The sequence below is a fragment of the Xiphophorus hellerii genome, chromosome 12, assembly GCF_003331165.1.
Source record: "Xiphophorus hellerii strain 12219 chromosome 12, Xiphophorus_hellerii-4.1, whole genome shotgun sequence".
Lineage (NCBI taxonomy): Eukaryota > Metazoa > Chordata > Actinopteri > Cyprinodontiformes > Poeciliidae > Xiphophorus > Xiphophorus hellerii.
In genome coordinates, this window is record NC_045683.1 from 2,264,199 (window position 1) to 2,278,813 (window position 14,615).

Consider the following 14,615-nt stretch of genomic DNA (forward strand, 5'->3'; position numbering starts at 1 on the left):
TCAGGATGCCTCCTAGACGCCTCCCTGGTGAGGTGTTCCGGGCACGTCCCACCGGGAGGAGGCCCCGGGGAAGACCCAGGACACGCTGGAGGGACTATGTCTCTCGGCTGGCCTGGGAACGCCTCGGGATTCCCCCGGAGGAGCTAGAAGAAGTGGCTGGGGAGAGGGAAGTCTGGGCCTCCCTTCTGAAGCTGCTACCCCCGCGACCCGACCTCGGATAAGCGGAAGAAGATGGATGGATGGATGGATGGATGGATAGATGCTTGTTTTTAAATAAATAATTTCTTAATTTTAGCACTGTACTGAAAGTACTGGTTCCTTTGGCAGATTATTTCACTTGGTAAAAATACTTGGTAAGGTTTGGAGATTTTGCAGTGAATATAATTAAAAAGGTTTTTATTTTATTATCTTAAATACAAAATGTATATTTTTTGTACGATTTTGGTTTAATTAAAGCTCTAGTTGTGTTCTTTTAGCAAAAGGCCTTTATGTGAATCGATATACTCCAGTTAACAATTAATTGATTACTGAATTAGTTAACGATCATTCCAATAATCGATTAATCGTGAATAATACGATTAATCGTTTCAGCCCTAATGTATTTTCATCAAACCATTTGACACTTCATCTGCCTCATTTGAGTGGTATGTTCTCTTGTTTTTCCTGTTTTGAAGAGTGGTTAACATCCCACAGAGAAACTTTAAGTCTGGTTAAATAAAAAGTGATGTAAACATTTAAAGGATGATTCATTTATATATTTTTAAATAACTGGATTCCAATAGTTGGTTTGAATTAAAGACAGTCGATCCTCAGCAGGTACCAGCTCATCTCTGTTGCCTCTTTTTGTTTTATTGTTTTTAATCAATCTGCAGGATAAATTCTTCTCTTGTGAAATACAAAAGAGCATAACCTTGTTAAAAATGTTGTTTTTCTGTTCATGTTCATGTTATTTCTGTTTTCAGAAAGAGAATGACGATTCAGGACACCCTCCTGCACCCCTGGATCAAGGTAAGACGCTCCTCTGGATAATCTTTACCTAATTTAAAACATCCACTGCCTTGCCTGTTAGTGTTTTGTTTGATTTTAGATTTGAGAGCTAGTTTTTTTCTTTTCTTCGGTCTCTGAATTCAGCCAAAAGACACTCAGCAAGCACTGAGCAGGAAGGAGTCAGCCGTCAACATGGAGAAGTTTAAGAAGTTTGCAGCTCGAAGGAAATGGAAAGTAAGTGATTCTGTCATTAATTCACTTCCTGCTGCTGTTGTATAACTTGATGAAGCCTCTGTTTGCTCGCCGGCTTTGACTCCCATTAACTGACTCAACAAAGCACTAGACTGTATAAAATGCATTGATTATCAGTAGCTAAATGCCATTCCTGTTGTTTTTGTCTCCTGCCTGAGCTCTTTATCCACTGTTGGCATTTTATTAACATGACTGCAAAGCAATATTTACAAAATCCTTAAACTTGATAATCCAGCTTAATTAAATCTGCCGCATGGAGAATAAATAACCTGGCAAGTCTGATAAACTTCCTAATGACTGCAGATGGAAATTATTAAAAATGCTTCCACGGTTTTGTAAAAATGTGATTTGGTAATCTTCAAACTATTTTATTAAACAATTAAAACCTTATGGAGCATCAGCGCTGAGATTGTAAAAACATAGAAGGGTTAACAGAGGAGCCATGTTGTGACGACTTCCTGAAGGCGAAGCTTCAGAAAGAGCAGGAGCTTCTTAAAGAGACAGAGACCCAATTTCAAGACGTTAAATTTCTTTTAAGTCTTAGCATTTTTTTTCAACAACTGAGGATTGTGTTATTAAATGGCTCGATGTGCCTGCAAAACTTAATACTGCCCTTTTAAAATGCATTTTTAAATTTTCTGACTAAGATCTTGGGCATTTCTGCTTTGAGTTTTCATGCAACCAAGTCACCAGAGGGTCAGTGGGATACTGACAGAAGTAGAGCAGAAAATCCCTCTACATGTCTGCTTGTCTGACCGTTGAGTCTCCTTAATGTGACTCGACATGAACTTGCTAAACTTGTGCTCGTTTTTTTTTCCTTCTTTCTGCAGCAATCCGTCCGACTCATCTCCTTATGTAACCGCCTGTCGCGCTCCTTCCTGTCCAGGAGCAACATCAGCGTGGCGCGCAGCGACGACACGCTGGTGAGTCCCGGCCTCAGCGCCACGAAAAACCCAAACCGGTTCAGGATGGGCTGGGCTGTTCAGCCACATTACATCCCAGATCTTATCCACTCTGCAGTCTCTCTCTGTCTGTCTGCAGCATTAAAGTTTGTTTCTGTTATCCTCACCGATCTGCCTGCTGGTTAAAGGGGGAAACCCAGAGATAATTGGACTATTTAACAAGTTTTAGGTCACGTTCATTGATGTGGATTTGCTGCTGCTGCAGCTTGACGATCTTTCTTAGTTCAGTTTCACTTTATTTTGGTAAATTATCAACATTACAAACAGAAAACAAAATACTACTTTACAAACCCATAATTTATCCATAATTCATATGTGTATATACACTGCTCAAAAAAATAAAGGGAACACTTAAACAACACAATATAACTCCAAGTAAATCAAACTTCTGTGAAATCAAACTGTCCACTTAGGAAGCAACACTGATTGACAATCAATTTCACCTGCTGTTGTGCAAATGGAATAGACAACAGGTGGAAATTATTGGCAATTAGCAAGACACACTCAATAAAGGAGTGGTTCTGCAGTTGGGACCACAGACCACTTCTCAGTACCTATGCTGTCTGGCTGATGTTTTGGTCAGTTTTGAATGTTGGTGGTGCTTTCACACTCGTGGTAGCATGAGACGGACTCCACAACCCACACAAGTGGCTCAGGTAGTGCAGCTCATCCAGGATGGCACATCAATGCGAGCTGTGGCAAGAAGGTTTGCTGTGTCTGTCAGCGTAGTGTCCAGAGGCTGGAGGCGCTACCAGGAGACAGGCCAGTACACCAGGAGACGTGGAGGAGGCCGTAGGAGGGCAACAACCCAGCAGCAGGACCGCTACCTCCGCCTTTGTGCAAGAAGGAACAGGAGGAGCACTGCCAGAGCCCTGCAAAATGACCTCCAGCAGGCCACAAATGTGCATGTGTCTGCACAAACGGTTAGAAACCGACTCCATGAGGATGGTATGAGGGCCCGACGTCCACAGATGGGGGTTGTGCTCACAGCCCAACACCGTGCAGGACGCTTGGCATTTGCCAGAGAACACCAGGATTGGCAAATTCGCCACTGGCGCCTTGTGCTCTTCACAGATGAAAGCAGGTTCACACTGAGCACATGTGACAGACGTGACAGAGTCTGGAGACGCCGTGGAGAGCGGTCTGCTGCCTGCAACATCCTTCAGCATGACCGGTTTGGCAGTGGGTCAGTAATGGTGTGGGGTGGCATTTCTTTGGAGGGCCGCACAGCCCTCCATGTGCTCACCAGAGGTAGCCTGACTGCCATTAGGTACCGAGATGAGATCCTCAGACCCCTTGTGAGGCCATATGCTGGTGCAGTTGGCCCTGGGTTCCTCCTAATGCAGGACAATGCTAGACCTCATGTGGCTGGAGTGTGTCAGCAGTTCCTGCAAGATGAAGGCATTGAAGCTATGGACTGGCCAGCCCGTTCCCCAGACCTGAATCCGATTGAGCACATCTGGGACATCATGTCTCGCTCCATCCACCAACGTCACGTTGCACCACAGACTGTCCAGGAGTTGGCGGATGCTTTAGTCCAGGTCTGGGAGGAGATCCCTCAGGAGACCATCCGCCACCTCATCAGGAGCATGCCCAGGCGTTGTAGGGAGGTCATACAGGCACGTGGAGGCCACACACAATACTGAGCCTCACTTTGACTTGTTTTAAGGACATTACATTAAAGTTGGATCAGCGTGTAGTGTTATTTCACTTTAATTTTGTGTGTGGCTCCAAATCCAGGCCTCCATTGGTTAATAAATTTGATTTCCATTGATGATTTTTGTGTGATTTTGTTGTCAGCACATTCAACTTTGTACAGAACAAAGTATTCAATGATAATATTTCTTTCATTCAGATCTAGGATGTGTTATTTGAGTGTTCCCTTTATTTTTTTGAGCAGTGTATATACATATATACACATATACAGTATATATATAGTAGATATATGCTACTGTTATGTAGCATACATCTACATAACAGTGTAAATTTTAATGATTTTACATTTTAAGGCTCTTTTAAAATTCACCAAGAAAAGGATATAATTTGAGATATTTAATTCATTCCACAGTTTTTTGCTAATAACTGAAACACATCTAAACTCTACCTGACTTTTCTGTTTATCATGTTCAAATATTAACAAACCTCACCAATTATTTATTCTCAACTTAAATCATTTCTGAACTTCAGGAGGAAAACTTTTTTCCCCAAGGCTTTTTACATTACTTCCAGTATTTTTATATGTAAGATGTGTTTAAATTTTGAAGTATTACTTTGATTAAAAAGTTTATTAGTTGGTTTACGATATCCTTTTTATTGATAAGCCTAATAGATTATTTTGTAACTTAACTATTGTATCAAATGTCGTTTTACTTCCATTTCCCCAGATTTCTGAGCAATAAGACAAATAGTTAATAACCAATATGCAATCATTTTATTAAATTGTTTATTTTAAACAGTATTCTATTATATTTTTGCTAATTTTTGTTTGTCTAGAATAATTCCTAAAAATGTTGTCTCAAATTTGGTCCATTTCATCTCCATTTATGTGCAACTTTGCGTTTTTATAGATCCGATTTCCAGAAAATAACAATAAGTGTAGTTTTTCTCTTTATTTAATGATGACTTATTCAAATCAAGCCACAGTTTCATCTTGGCTAGCTCTTTTTCTACTGATTGCATTATCTTTCTCAGAAATCTAAAACTGGTTTATGTTATTTTTTCCAGTTTTGTAGAACCAGGTTCAGCCAGTAGGAAAGCGGATGAGTCGGTTTCTAAACGGACGCCGACACACTGACCCTTTTATGCTGTTGCTGTTCGAGGTTTAATCATTGACAGAGGGTTAACGTGGAGCAAAACCACATCACTGAAACTTCCTTATGTCTCAGGTGAATTTGGTTGTTGTGACTGCAGCGCCTCCTGTAGTTTACGGTCTGAACTGCAGCCGCAGTGAAAGCTCTGCTCTGGATCATTGGCTTTATTGGCTGAGCTGGTCGGGCTGAAGACGTGTAGAGGCGTTGTGTCAGCTGGTGCAGTAAAGTTTGGTTGTGATTCATTGTTTTTATTCAAAGCAGTAAGACTCAACTTGAGAAATCCTCAACATTCTTTGTTAAACATTAAAATATCGTAAATCTGCTGCGATTCTTGTAAATCTCTTCCAAAACTCTTGTCCTGCAGTTTTCCTTCTTTTTGGTGCGTTTTTGTCTAACCCACTTTTTTCTTCCACTGAACTTTCTTGGGTATCTGTGTAACCTTCTGCACCCTCTGAACACCTTAGTTTGTAGCCCCCGCACTATGGAATAATTTTCTAATTTTTCTTGAAAATATGGTGAAGAACGCCAAATTACAATAAACTAATAACATTATTTATATATTATGATTTTTTTAAGCAGGATATGATAGAGAAATTATTTAGTCAATAAAGAATTAATTAAATGAGCCCCAATTAATTTAAAACTGGGTAGATTTCATTTTTAAAAAGATATAGTTGTTTTATATTTTTGTGCACATCATGAATTAATTTAAACTGTTAAATTAATCCATCAAAGTCAGTGGGCGGGACTAAGGGTGACCCTCACGTCTGATTGGCTGAAGCTGTTCTAGTCCCGCCCACTGAGTTTGATGGATGAAGTTGACAGTTTAAATTAATTCAGGATGTGCTTCAGCACAGGAACATGAAATAATTAACTCATAAAATAATTATGTAGTTTTTGAAATTAACTAATACATTTAATTGAGGAACATATTTAAAAATATATTAATTTGTTTATTGTAATTTAGCATTGTTTCACTAAAATGACTGAAATAAATCTGAGATTATCAATTGTTTAGGTATAATTAGCATCCCTTGGTTTAGCAACCTTGAGTCCAAATGTTTCAATGCTTCAGTTTCTCTGGCGCAGCAGCAAGGTGATGTGGAGGAATGTTTCTGCGGCGTCGAGCTCGGCTGAATAAACGCCACATTAGCCTCCTGTCCTCCGTCCTCTTCACCTCCCGACCCGCCGTTCCTCGTCTCTCTGTGCAGCAGAGCATCGCAGCCCAAACATGAGCTCCACAAACGATTTGATCTCAAGGTTGTCGGGTCACAGGGGTCCCAAACTTCTCCATGCTGTGAAAACCCTCAGAAAATGCTACAGAATATTATCTAGACAAATGGTTTTTATTCACTATTGCATAATTACTGCGTTCATTTAAATGCTGACTCATACCCTCACAGTTTAGATGGCCATGAGTTCGGTGGCGGAAAATATTATTAGATAATATATTCTGACTTTTCAACACAACCTCAAATATTGATTATAAGAAAACATGTAACATTTTACATAAATCACATTAAATTTTATTTTATTCCCACAGTTTTTATGGTTTTTCTTTGGTTCTTTTCCATTTCTTGCTCGAGGAGAAAAGCAGTTTGATGAATTTGGCTGGCAGCCAATCAGAAAATGAGCATCAAAAATAACATTTAAATAAATTATACTAGCTTATATTTAATTTTTAATAATTTTTGGAAAACATTCACTAGAATTACATTGTTTTTGTACGTTTTGCATGTTATTTCTAATCTTCTCTCCAACTTTCTGAAGTCCCCACTTTGGCAAACCGCTGCTCTATCAAACTGCAGATAGAAAGAAAGGCAGAAACATGCTGAATAAAATTCACAGAGTGATAGAAGTGTCTTTTTTTCCTTCTGAACAGGATGAGGAAGACTCCTTTGTGATGAAGGCCATCATCCACGCCATAAACGACGACAACGTTCCCGGGCTGCAGCATCTGCTCGGCTCTTTGAACAGCTACGACGTCAACCAGCCCAACAAGGTGATTCTCCGCTCGCTCGTATTCTGCCCTGCTAGATTTAGAGACGCAGAATTTCTGAAAATATTAGCAAATTTTCATCCCAGGGCGAGTTTTCACTCTGAAGCAGCTGATTGTAGAAGAAAGTCCAACATGCATCAGAGGTTGATAACCCTCCACACCACCAGGGGGCCCTCAAGAGCACCAAGCCAGCATAATAAATATATATATATTGTTTTTAAATAACATTGAATAATACAAACTAAATGCTATTAATCATAGAAGAATATTTTTTTCATTTCTTATAGTTGGTACACAAATAATTAATCTCTTCCTCTGTTGAGGAAATGTAAGATATTAAACTTGTTTACTGTAAATTTAGTGTTCAGAAACATCTCACATAAATATGTTGGAAGTTTATTATTTTATGAATGAATGTTCAGTGAAAAATTAGGGATTTTACAGTGTAGAAACTCTGACGCAGAATTTGGAAATGGTTTAGCTAATCAAAACTTTATTTAGCTATAATCTGCAGGTCGTAAAAGGAAATGTGTGAGCTGGACAGGAAGGTGATCAAAGGGTTAAATGGGCCAATCAGGTGTAAGATTTGGTTATTGATCAAAGGGAAATGCCGAAGTTGCTCTCAGGTAGGATTTTATTAGGGTCAATAATCCAACCGTCCTGCTGATCTGTGGAGGATCCAAAGAGTTCAAACGCAGCGCAGGGTTCCTGTTCCCAGCAGTTTATTCACAAACATGTCGAGATGTTTCTTTTCTTTTTTTTATCTTATTAGATGATACAAAACTACAGTTTACTTTTCTACAACAGCATATTAGAGGCATTGTAGATAGGAAGAAAAAAAAATTTCTGCCAAAAAATCTCAAGAAATTTTGTAGAAAAAAATTTCTGAGTTTCAAAAGTAAAAAATGTAACTTTTGAAACCCAGAAATTTCCTTTTTTTTTAATCATTTTTTACATTTTCTGAGATTATCCTCAAAATGTAAGTTTTTTTAAAGATGATTTTTTACTTTTCAAACTCAGAAATTTTCTTGTTTTTTCAAATTTTGGAGATTAATCTCAAAGTAATTTCTTAGTTTTTGATGTTTTGCAGATTTACAAAACATTGTAGGAATGTTGTCCTTCCATCTTTGTTTCCTTCTTCCTTCCTTCTGCCATCTTTCCTTCTCTCACTTCTTCCTTCTGTTTTTTGATTTCTTTCCTCTTGCTTTCCTTTCTTTCTCTTTTCCTTCCTTTATTTTTTCCTTCATTTTGTCTTCCTTCCCTCCTACCTTCCTTTTCTTTCTTAATTTATTTCCTTCTTCTGTCCTTTCTTCCTTTTTTCTCTTTCTTTCTTTCTTTCTTTCTTTCTTTCTTTCTTTCTTTCTTTCTCTTTTTTCTTTCTTCCAGTCAGAAGTTTCTCTTTTCTTAGCTGGTTTCTCATTATAAGCTCATTACTTCCAGTTAAACTAAAAGCCTGATTCTGTTTTTTTTGGTTTGGGTTTTTTTTCGCAGCATGGGACTCCTCCGCTGCTGATTGCCGCCGGCTGCGGCAACATTCAGATCATCGAGGTGTTGATGAGAAAAGGTGCAGAAATCCAGGCTAACGACAAGGTGAGACCAGTTTGTTGTCGCCAGCGTGATTCTGATCCAGCTGAGGAGTTTATTAGACTCAATTAGATTCATTACAGCTGCGGCGAGGAGAGACTCTTAACTGCAAATGCATTAAATTAAGCTGGTTTATGTTGGTAAGATTTATTAACAAAATTAATTATTGCATATTTGTGTCTTATATCCGATTAAGGCTGCAACTAACAATTATTTATGTATTATATCGATTATTTTGAGGATTAACTGATGAATATATGGATAGCATAAAGTGTTTAATAGATTTATTTTAATGCGAAATGTATATTTTTTTTATACTGTTTTGGTTTAGTTACATCTGAGTAACTGAGTACTTTATTGAGCCGTATTCTCCTGTTTACAATGAATCAATTACTAAATTGACGATTATTTCAATAATTGATTAATCATGAATAATCAGATTAATCGTTTCAACCCAATTTAGAATATATCAGTCAAATTCTAAAAGGACAAAGGATTTATTTGAGATTTTTATTTTTTACTTTAGTATTAATTAGATATTTTGAGGTGTGGAGTTCTTATGTTTTGTCTTTAAATTATTTATAATGGAAAAAGATTCAGTGAAAAGTTTTTTGTAAGTGGTTTGAATACTTTAAGATTTAGCTTTTTAAGACACCAAAAATAAATAAAATGTAAAATTCCATGGCTTTGCACACAATGCTTTTTTTGTTTTCTTATGTCTATCAGTTTTTATTTGTAAAAACAGAAATGAGAAATATAAAACAAATAAAAGCCAAAGAGATGAACTAAGACGTGTATGGCATTGTGTGGATCAACATCACAATAGAGTGAGTCGATGATTCTTGGTAATAAAGTAACAAGTCAAATTTTCAGCCTTTCCTGAAGGGGGCGCATTAAACGAAAATCACTTTTTGCACATTTTTCTACTTTGGGTTTCTCCTGCTTCTAAAAATAAACCAACGCTTAAAAAAAACACACCAGCCGGTTTTTGGTAATAAATTAATGTTTTTTGGTGTCTGGAAAATGAGCCTTTTCAAAAACCTCCAGAATGTAACGTCACAAATCAGCAGGCACTGCCCCTCAAATAGTGACCCCAACTCGTTACCTAGCAACCCCAGCCAAGCCCAACCTGTTACCTAGCAACCAAAGCTGAGTTCCAGCAGTTCATTTGAATTTAAAGTGACAGGAACCCCTAACCTGAAAGGAGCTCAAATTAGGCAAAAACTAAGATTTTGTGCAAAGGAATGTATTGAACATGTTTTGTGTCACCAGTAAACCGACTGTAACCTGTTGGAGGAAACACAACATGTTTTACTTCCAGAAACGGCGTCTTCATCTCGTTTAGCGAGGATCATTTCTGAGCCGTCACGATAATGGATGTGCAAATTAAACACACAATGACACCACATTTGCTCCCAGCTCCCTTGTTAACCGTTGCCATGGCGGCAGCTGGACTAATGCGACTTAGATTGCAGGACGTTAGCATGTCCCTGAAATAGTCCCGGGTGAAAACACGAGGTGTTTGTTTTTTAAATATTTGTGGGATAAAATGTGTGATGTTGTCCCGTCAGAGCGGAGCCAACGCCGTGTATTACGCAGCCCGACACGGACACGTCGACACCCTGAGGTTCCTCCACGAGAAGAAATGCCCTCTGGACGTCCAGGATAAGGCGAGTCACACACACACACACACACACACGTTAAAAACACACGGCCTCGCTACTGCTGCTCAGCTGCTCTCCGCCTCCCACCCGGCCGACCGCTTTGAAACCAACACAAACGCACTCAAGCTGAGGGAAAAGCGGTTACTCTGGCATTTTATCGGCTTATTTGTTGTTGCTATGGAGACGGAGAAAGATGGACTGTGTGTGTGAGAGTGAGTGTGTGTGTTTGTTTTTGATGCTGCTGGTGTGGGTTTGATTATACAGAGCTCAGTCTGACTCACTGAATCCCAGAAGCAGCTAAAATGCTTGAGTTTCATCTCAGTGCTTTCAAGGTTTTAAAGTGCTTGATTTCTGTGTAAAGTCCTTGAAAGTTTGGGAAAACATTATTTACAAATAATTACATACACAAAAAAATTTTTCTCACCGTCTGAAGTTAAATCACACTAAACTTTCTTGTTTTAGATCAGCTAGATTCACCAAAATTATTTCTATTTGCTAATTGCCAGAAAGCTCAAAATAAGATTTCCTTAATTTTGGGAATCACATTATTGAAGCCAATTTTTTGTGTTTTTTTATAGATTTAATGGAAGAATTATAATAAATTGTGAAAATCTTAAGACAAGGATTTCTTCTCTAATGTTAAGAATCTTTTCATTTCTGAAATCGCAGCCCGGTGGAATCGGCGGAAAACGCTCCAAAGGTTCAAAGTCAACTTTTAAAGACCGTCAGGAAGTCTGGGAAACTATTGATCAAGTCCACTTTAAAGATGACATGAACGTCTGACTGCTAGATATAAAGAAACGAGGGATGACTCCAGACTTTTACAAAGTATTTTGCTTCCATTAGATTTTATTCTAAGTGGCCTCGTCTCCCACAAACGAGCAAACTCATCATCCAGGGTGCATCTTCACACAGGATCTCTCCTGTTATCGCCAGACAAGGCCTTTAAAAGCACTTCTAAAAAAAACTCCTAAATTTGACGCGTAAAATTCAGCAAACTGTTTTATCTTAAGTAAATAAAAATGGGTCCATATGAGATTCTGTGGATATAATGAGTATCTAAGTAATGAGGATTTAATGATATATAGGATGAAAAAAATGCTTAAATCTGAGACAGAAAAGTTATAAAAAATTCAGCAACAAAATATAGTTATATACTGCATATATAAATATACTTTTGTAAGAATGTTACAAAAGCACACTATCGGATCCAAAACCAGGAAGTGGACTACAGCGCAGGGCATTCTGGGTAAATATAACCAAAGCAGACATGCTAGCCTAGCGCTAGCGGGAGAAATGGTTCATGGTCTTTACCAACGAATAAAGAGAAATCCTACAGCTAAAATCTGGCCTCGCTCTCATTTTGTTGCTCTGTCGTACGTCCTGTATTGTACGCTAACTTGTCTCTTGCTAGCTGCTGCATGTAAACACCTCGGATCCATGTTGGATTTTCAGCAGTAAACATGTTCCAGAGGTGAACAGGTTTCATCTTTAAGGTTGTAATTCTCTAAATCATGGGAATATTTGCTGTTTTTCTCCTGCAGTCTGGAGAAACGGCTCTCCATGTGGCGGCTCGCTACGGCAACGTGGATGTGGTGAGCTACCTGTGTAGCATCCGGGCCAATCCAGACCTGACGGACCGGGTGAGGGTCGACCCCTGGGTCAAACATGATGGATAGAAAGGTCACGAGGGAACCGGAGCTTCATGCTTTTATTTATTTTTATGGTCTGCAGGAGCAGGAGACGCCGCTGCACTGCGCCGCGTGGCACGGCTACTCCGCGGTAGCCAGAGCGCTCTGCCAGGCCGGCTGCCATGTTGACGCCATGAACCGTGAGGGGGAGAGTCCGCTGCTGACGGCATCCGCCCGCGGCTTCGTGGACATCGTGGAGTGCTTGGTGGAGCACAAGGCGGACCTGGAGGCCACGGACAAGGTGAACACACTTCCTGTTTCCACTAGGAATCAGTTTTACCAATTATTTTTTTCACCAATGCGCTGGTGATGTCATCACAGCAGGTGTCCATCTTGTTAGACAAGCATGTTTTACAGCTTCTTCTTATTTGGACTTTGAATTCAGTTCAATTCTGTTGCGATATTAGAGCCAGGCTAAGATTTATCAGTTTTTATTTCTTTATGTTTATCTATATTTTTGTTATTTAAATTTCTGGCCCGGTTTTGACCCGTTGCTGACCCGGTTCTGTCGGCAGGACGGCCACACTGCGCTCCACCTGGCGGTTCGCCGCTGTCAGGTCGAAGTCGTCCGCTGCCTCCTCAGGCGGCGCTGCCACCTGGACCAGCAGGATCGCCATGGCAACACGCCCCTCCACATCGCCTGCAAGGACGGAAATCTGGCGGTCGTCACGGCGATGTGCAGCGCCAAGGCCAGCCTGGACCTGCCCAACAAGGTGAGCTCCGATCATCAGGAATGCTTCTGCTACTGGAATGATGCATGCTGGGAAGTTTTAAAGGGACAGCGAGGAAAAACGCAGAGCAGGAAATATATATCTGTTTCCAGGTGTTACTGTACTTTCTGTTCTTCAGTTCGTTCTATCCATCTAAAGTCCATCCATCCATTTTTCATCCATCCATCCATTTTTCCTGGAGTCACTCTGATGTTCAAACTGGAGAATCAAACTAACTATTCACAAAGAGCATGTACTGTATGTTCCAGAGATCAGCTGTTTTCACTTTTTAAAACTTCGCACTTTCTGCATTTTCAGCATCTTTAGTAGAGCTGAAATGATAATTAGATTAATCGTGATTAATCGGTCATTAAAATAATCGCCAACTAATTTAGTTAACTGGAATAGACTCAAAAAAGGTGATTTGTTGAAAGAACAATATATCCAGAGTAATAATTAAACCAAAACTGTACAAAAACACATATTTATCATTTAAAATAACATGAAGAACTTTTCCTGTAAATATGTTTTACAGTCGCAGATTTAGGCCATAAAATGTTAATCTTCTTTTAAGTATGATTTCTTATTTTTCACACAGTGAACACCTAAACATACTGAGAAATTTGTGTAATTATATGAAACTAATTATAATAATAAACACAAACCTTCAAATGACAAAAGGAAAAGCAAAAATGGACATTTAAAGCTAATATTTCCATATTTCCTTTGTTTAAAAAATAAATTGACTTGTTTTAATGTATTTCTAATATTTAGAAAGGCTGCAGAATGTGCTAACTTTTTAATCAATAACTAAAATAATCACCTTATTAATTAGATGCATCTTTGTTGAATTGAAAGTAAGAATATAACGTCATGTTTATTACATTTTGTTTTCACCTTTGTGTCGTTGAAACTTTATGTCTCATCCGTCCTGTTAGAATGAAAAAACGTTTTTCTCTGCGATTTAAATCCGATTGGACTCGGCCTTCCCACTCACGTTGCTGATTTCACTTCCCACTTTGACTCTCTCATTTTAACGTATTCTGCTTTCAGTCAGGAATGTTTCTGACAGGGTGGTGATGCTTATCTGCCAGACATGGAGGGGTTTATGCTTTATGTTCCCTTATTAACGCTGCTTATGTAAAGCAGCGTTTCGCAGACTGCGTCACACGCTCTGCGTTCGTCTTCTCTGTCCGCTGGAAACAATGTGAGCGGATCAATGAGCAGGAGGGAGTGGAGATGATGCCCTCCTGCTTACAGAGTCAGAAAGATGGAAGCTAGCTGGAGATAAAATTAGGCTTCATTTTGGGTTGGCGGTTAATTTTTCTATAAGTGGCAGATACACTGGAAAAACACAAAATCTTACCAAGAAGTTTTGGTCTAATTTCCAGTACAAATGTCTTATTGCGCTTAAAATAAGACATTCATGTTTATAAATCTATTTATTAGCCTTTCGATCTGATATGAAATGGGTTCTTTTTTACATTACAAGTAGTTTCTGTCAGCAGATTATGACGCTTATGCTAGTCAGCAAAAGTTTGAAGAAAAAGCCAGTCAGTTGGTTGTTTAAAAATAACTGAATAAATTTTGGAAAATTGTCAACGTCTACATAATCAAAATAGTTCAACCTTTTTTAGATTCTGCACCTATGAAAAACTGAAACTGCTACTATAACCAATAATAACAAATTTAACTGATAATTACTAATAAAAACTAGCAAACACTCCAAAAACTAACTGAATTTTTATTCTGTCGTCCAGCATGGACGGACTCCGCTCCACCTGGCTGCCGGAAACGGGAGCCTGGAGGTCGTCCGCCATCTTTGTCTGGCCGGAGCAAACATCGACGCCGTCACAAACGTAAGTCGGCAAATAACTACAGTTAATAAGCAACACGGCCTTGTTTATATAGTAAAATATCTCCCTATTTAAAAAAGTTTAATTGTTTGACGGGAAA

The 14,615-nt window shown here is 39.0% G+C and overlaps 1 protein-coding gene across 1 annotated transcript in view; it reads left to right on the forward strand.

The window, feature by feature from the left end:
* dapk1 (death-associated protein kinase 1) overlaps window positions 1–14,615 on the forward strand; it is a 66,115-nt gene that overhangs the window by 34,277 nt on the left and 17,223 nt on the right. Inside the window, exons 7-16 of the mRNA XM_032578293.1 lie at window positions 963–1,008; window positions 1,132–1,221; window positions 2,070–2,162; window positions 6,894–7,013; window positions 8,502–8,600; window positions 10,166–10,264; window positions 11,803–11,901; window positions 11,993–12,190; window positions 12,465–12,662; window positions 14,420–14,518. Of these exons, the coding sequence (XP_032434184.1) occupies window positions 963–1,008; window positions 1,132–1,221; window positions 2,070–2,162; window positions 6,894–7,013; window positions 8,502–8,600; window positions 10,166–10,264; window positions 11,803–11,901; window positions 11,993–12,190; window positions 12,465–12,662; window positions 14,420–14,518 (1,141 nt within the window). The remainder of the gene's footprint in view (window positions 1–962; window positions 1,009–1,131; window positions 1,222–2,069; window positions 2,163–6,893; window positions 7,014–8,501; window positions 8,601–10,165; window positions 10,265–11,802; window positions 11,902–11,992; window positions 12,191–12,464; window positions 12,663–14,419; window positions 14,519–14,615) is intronic.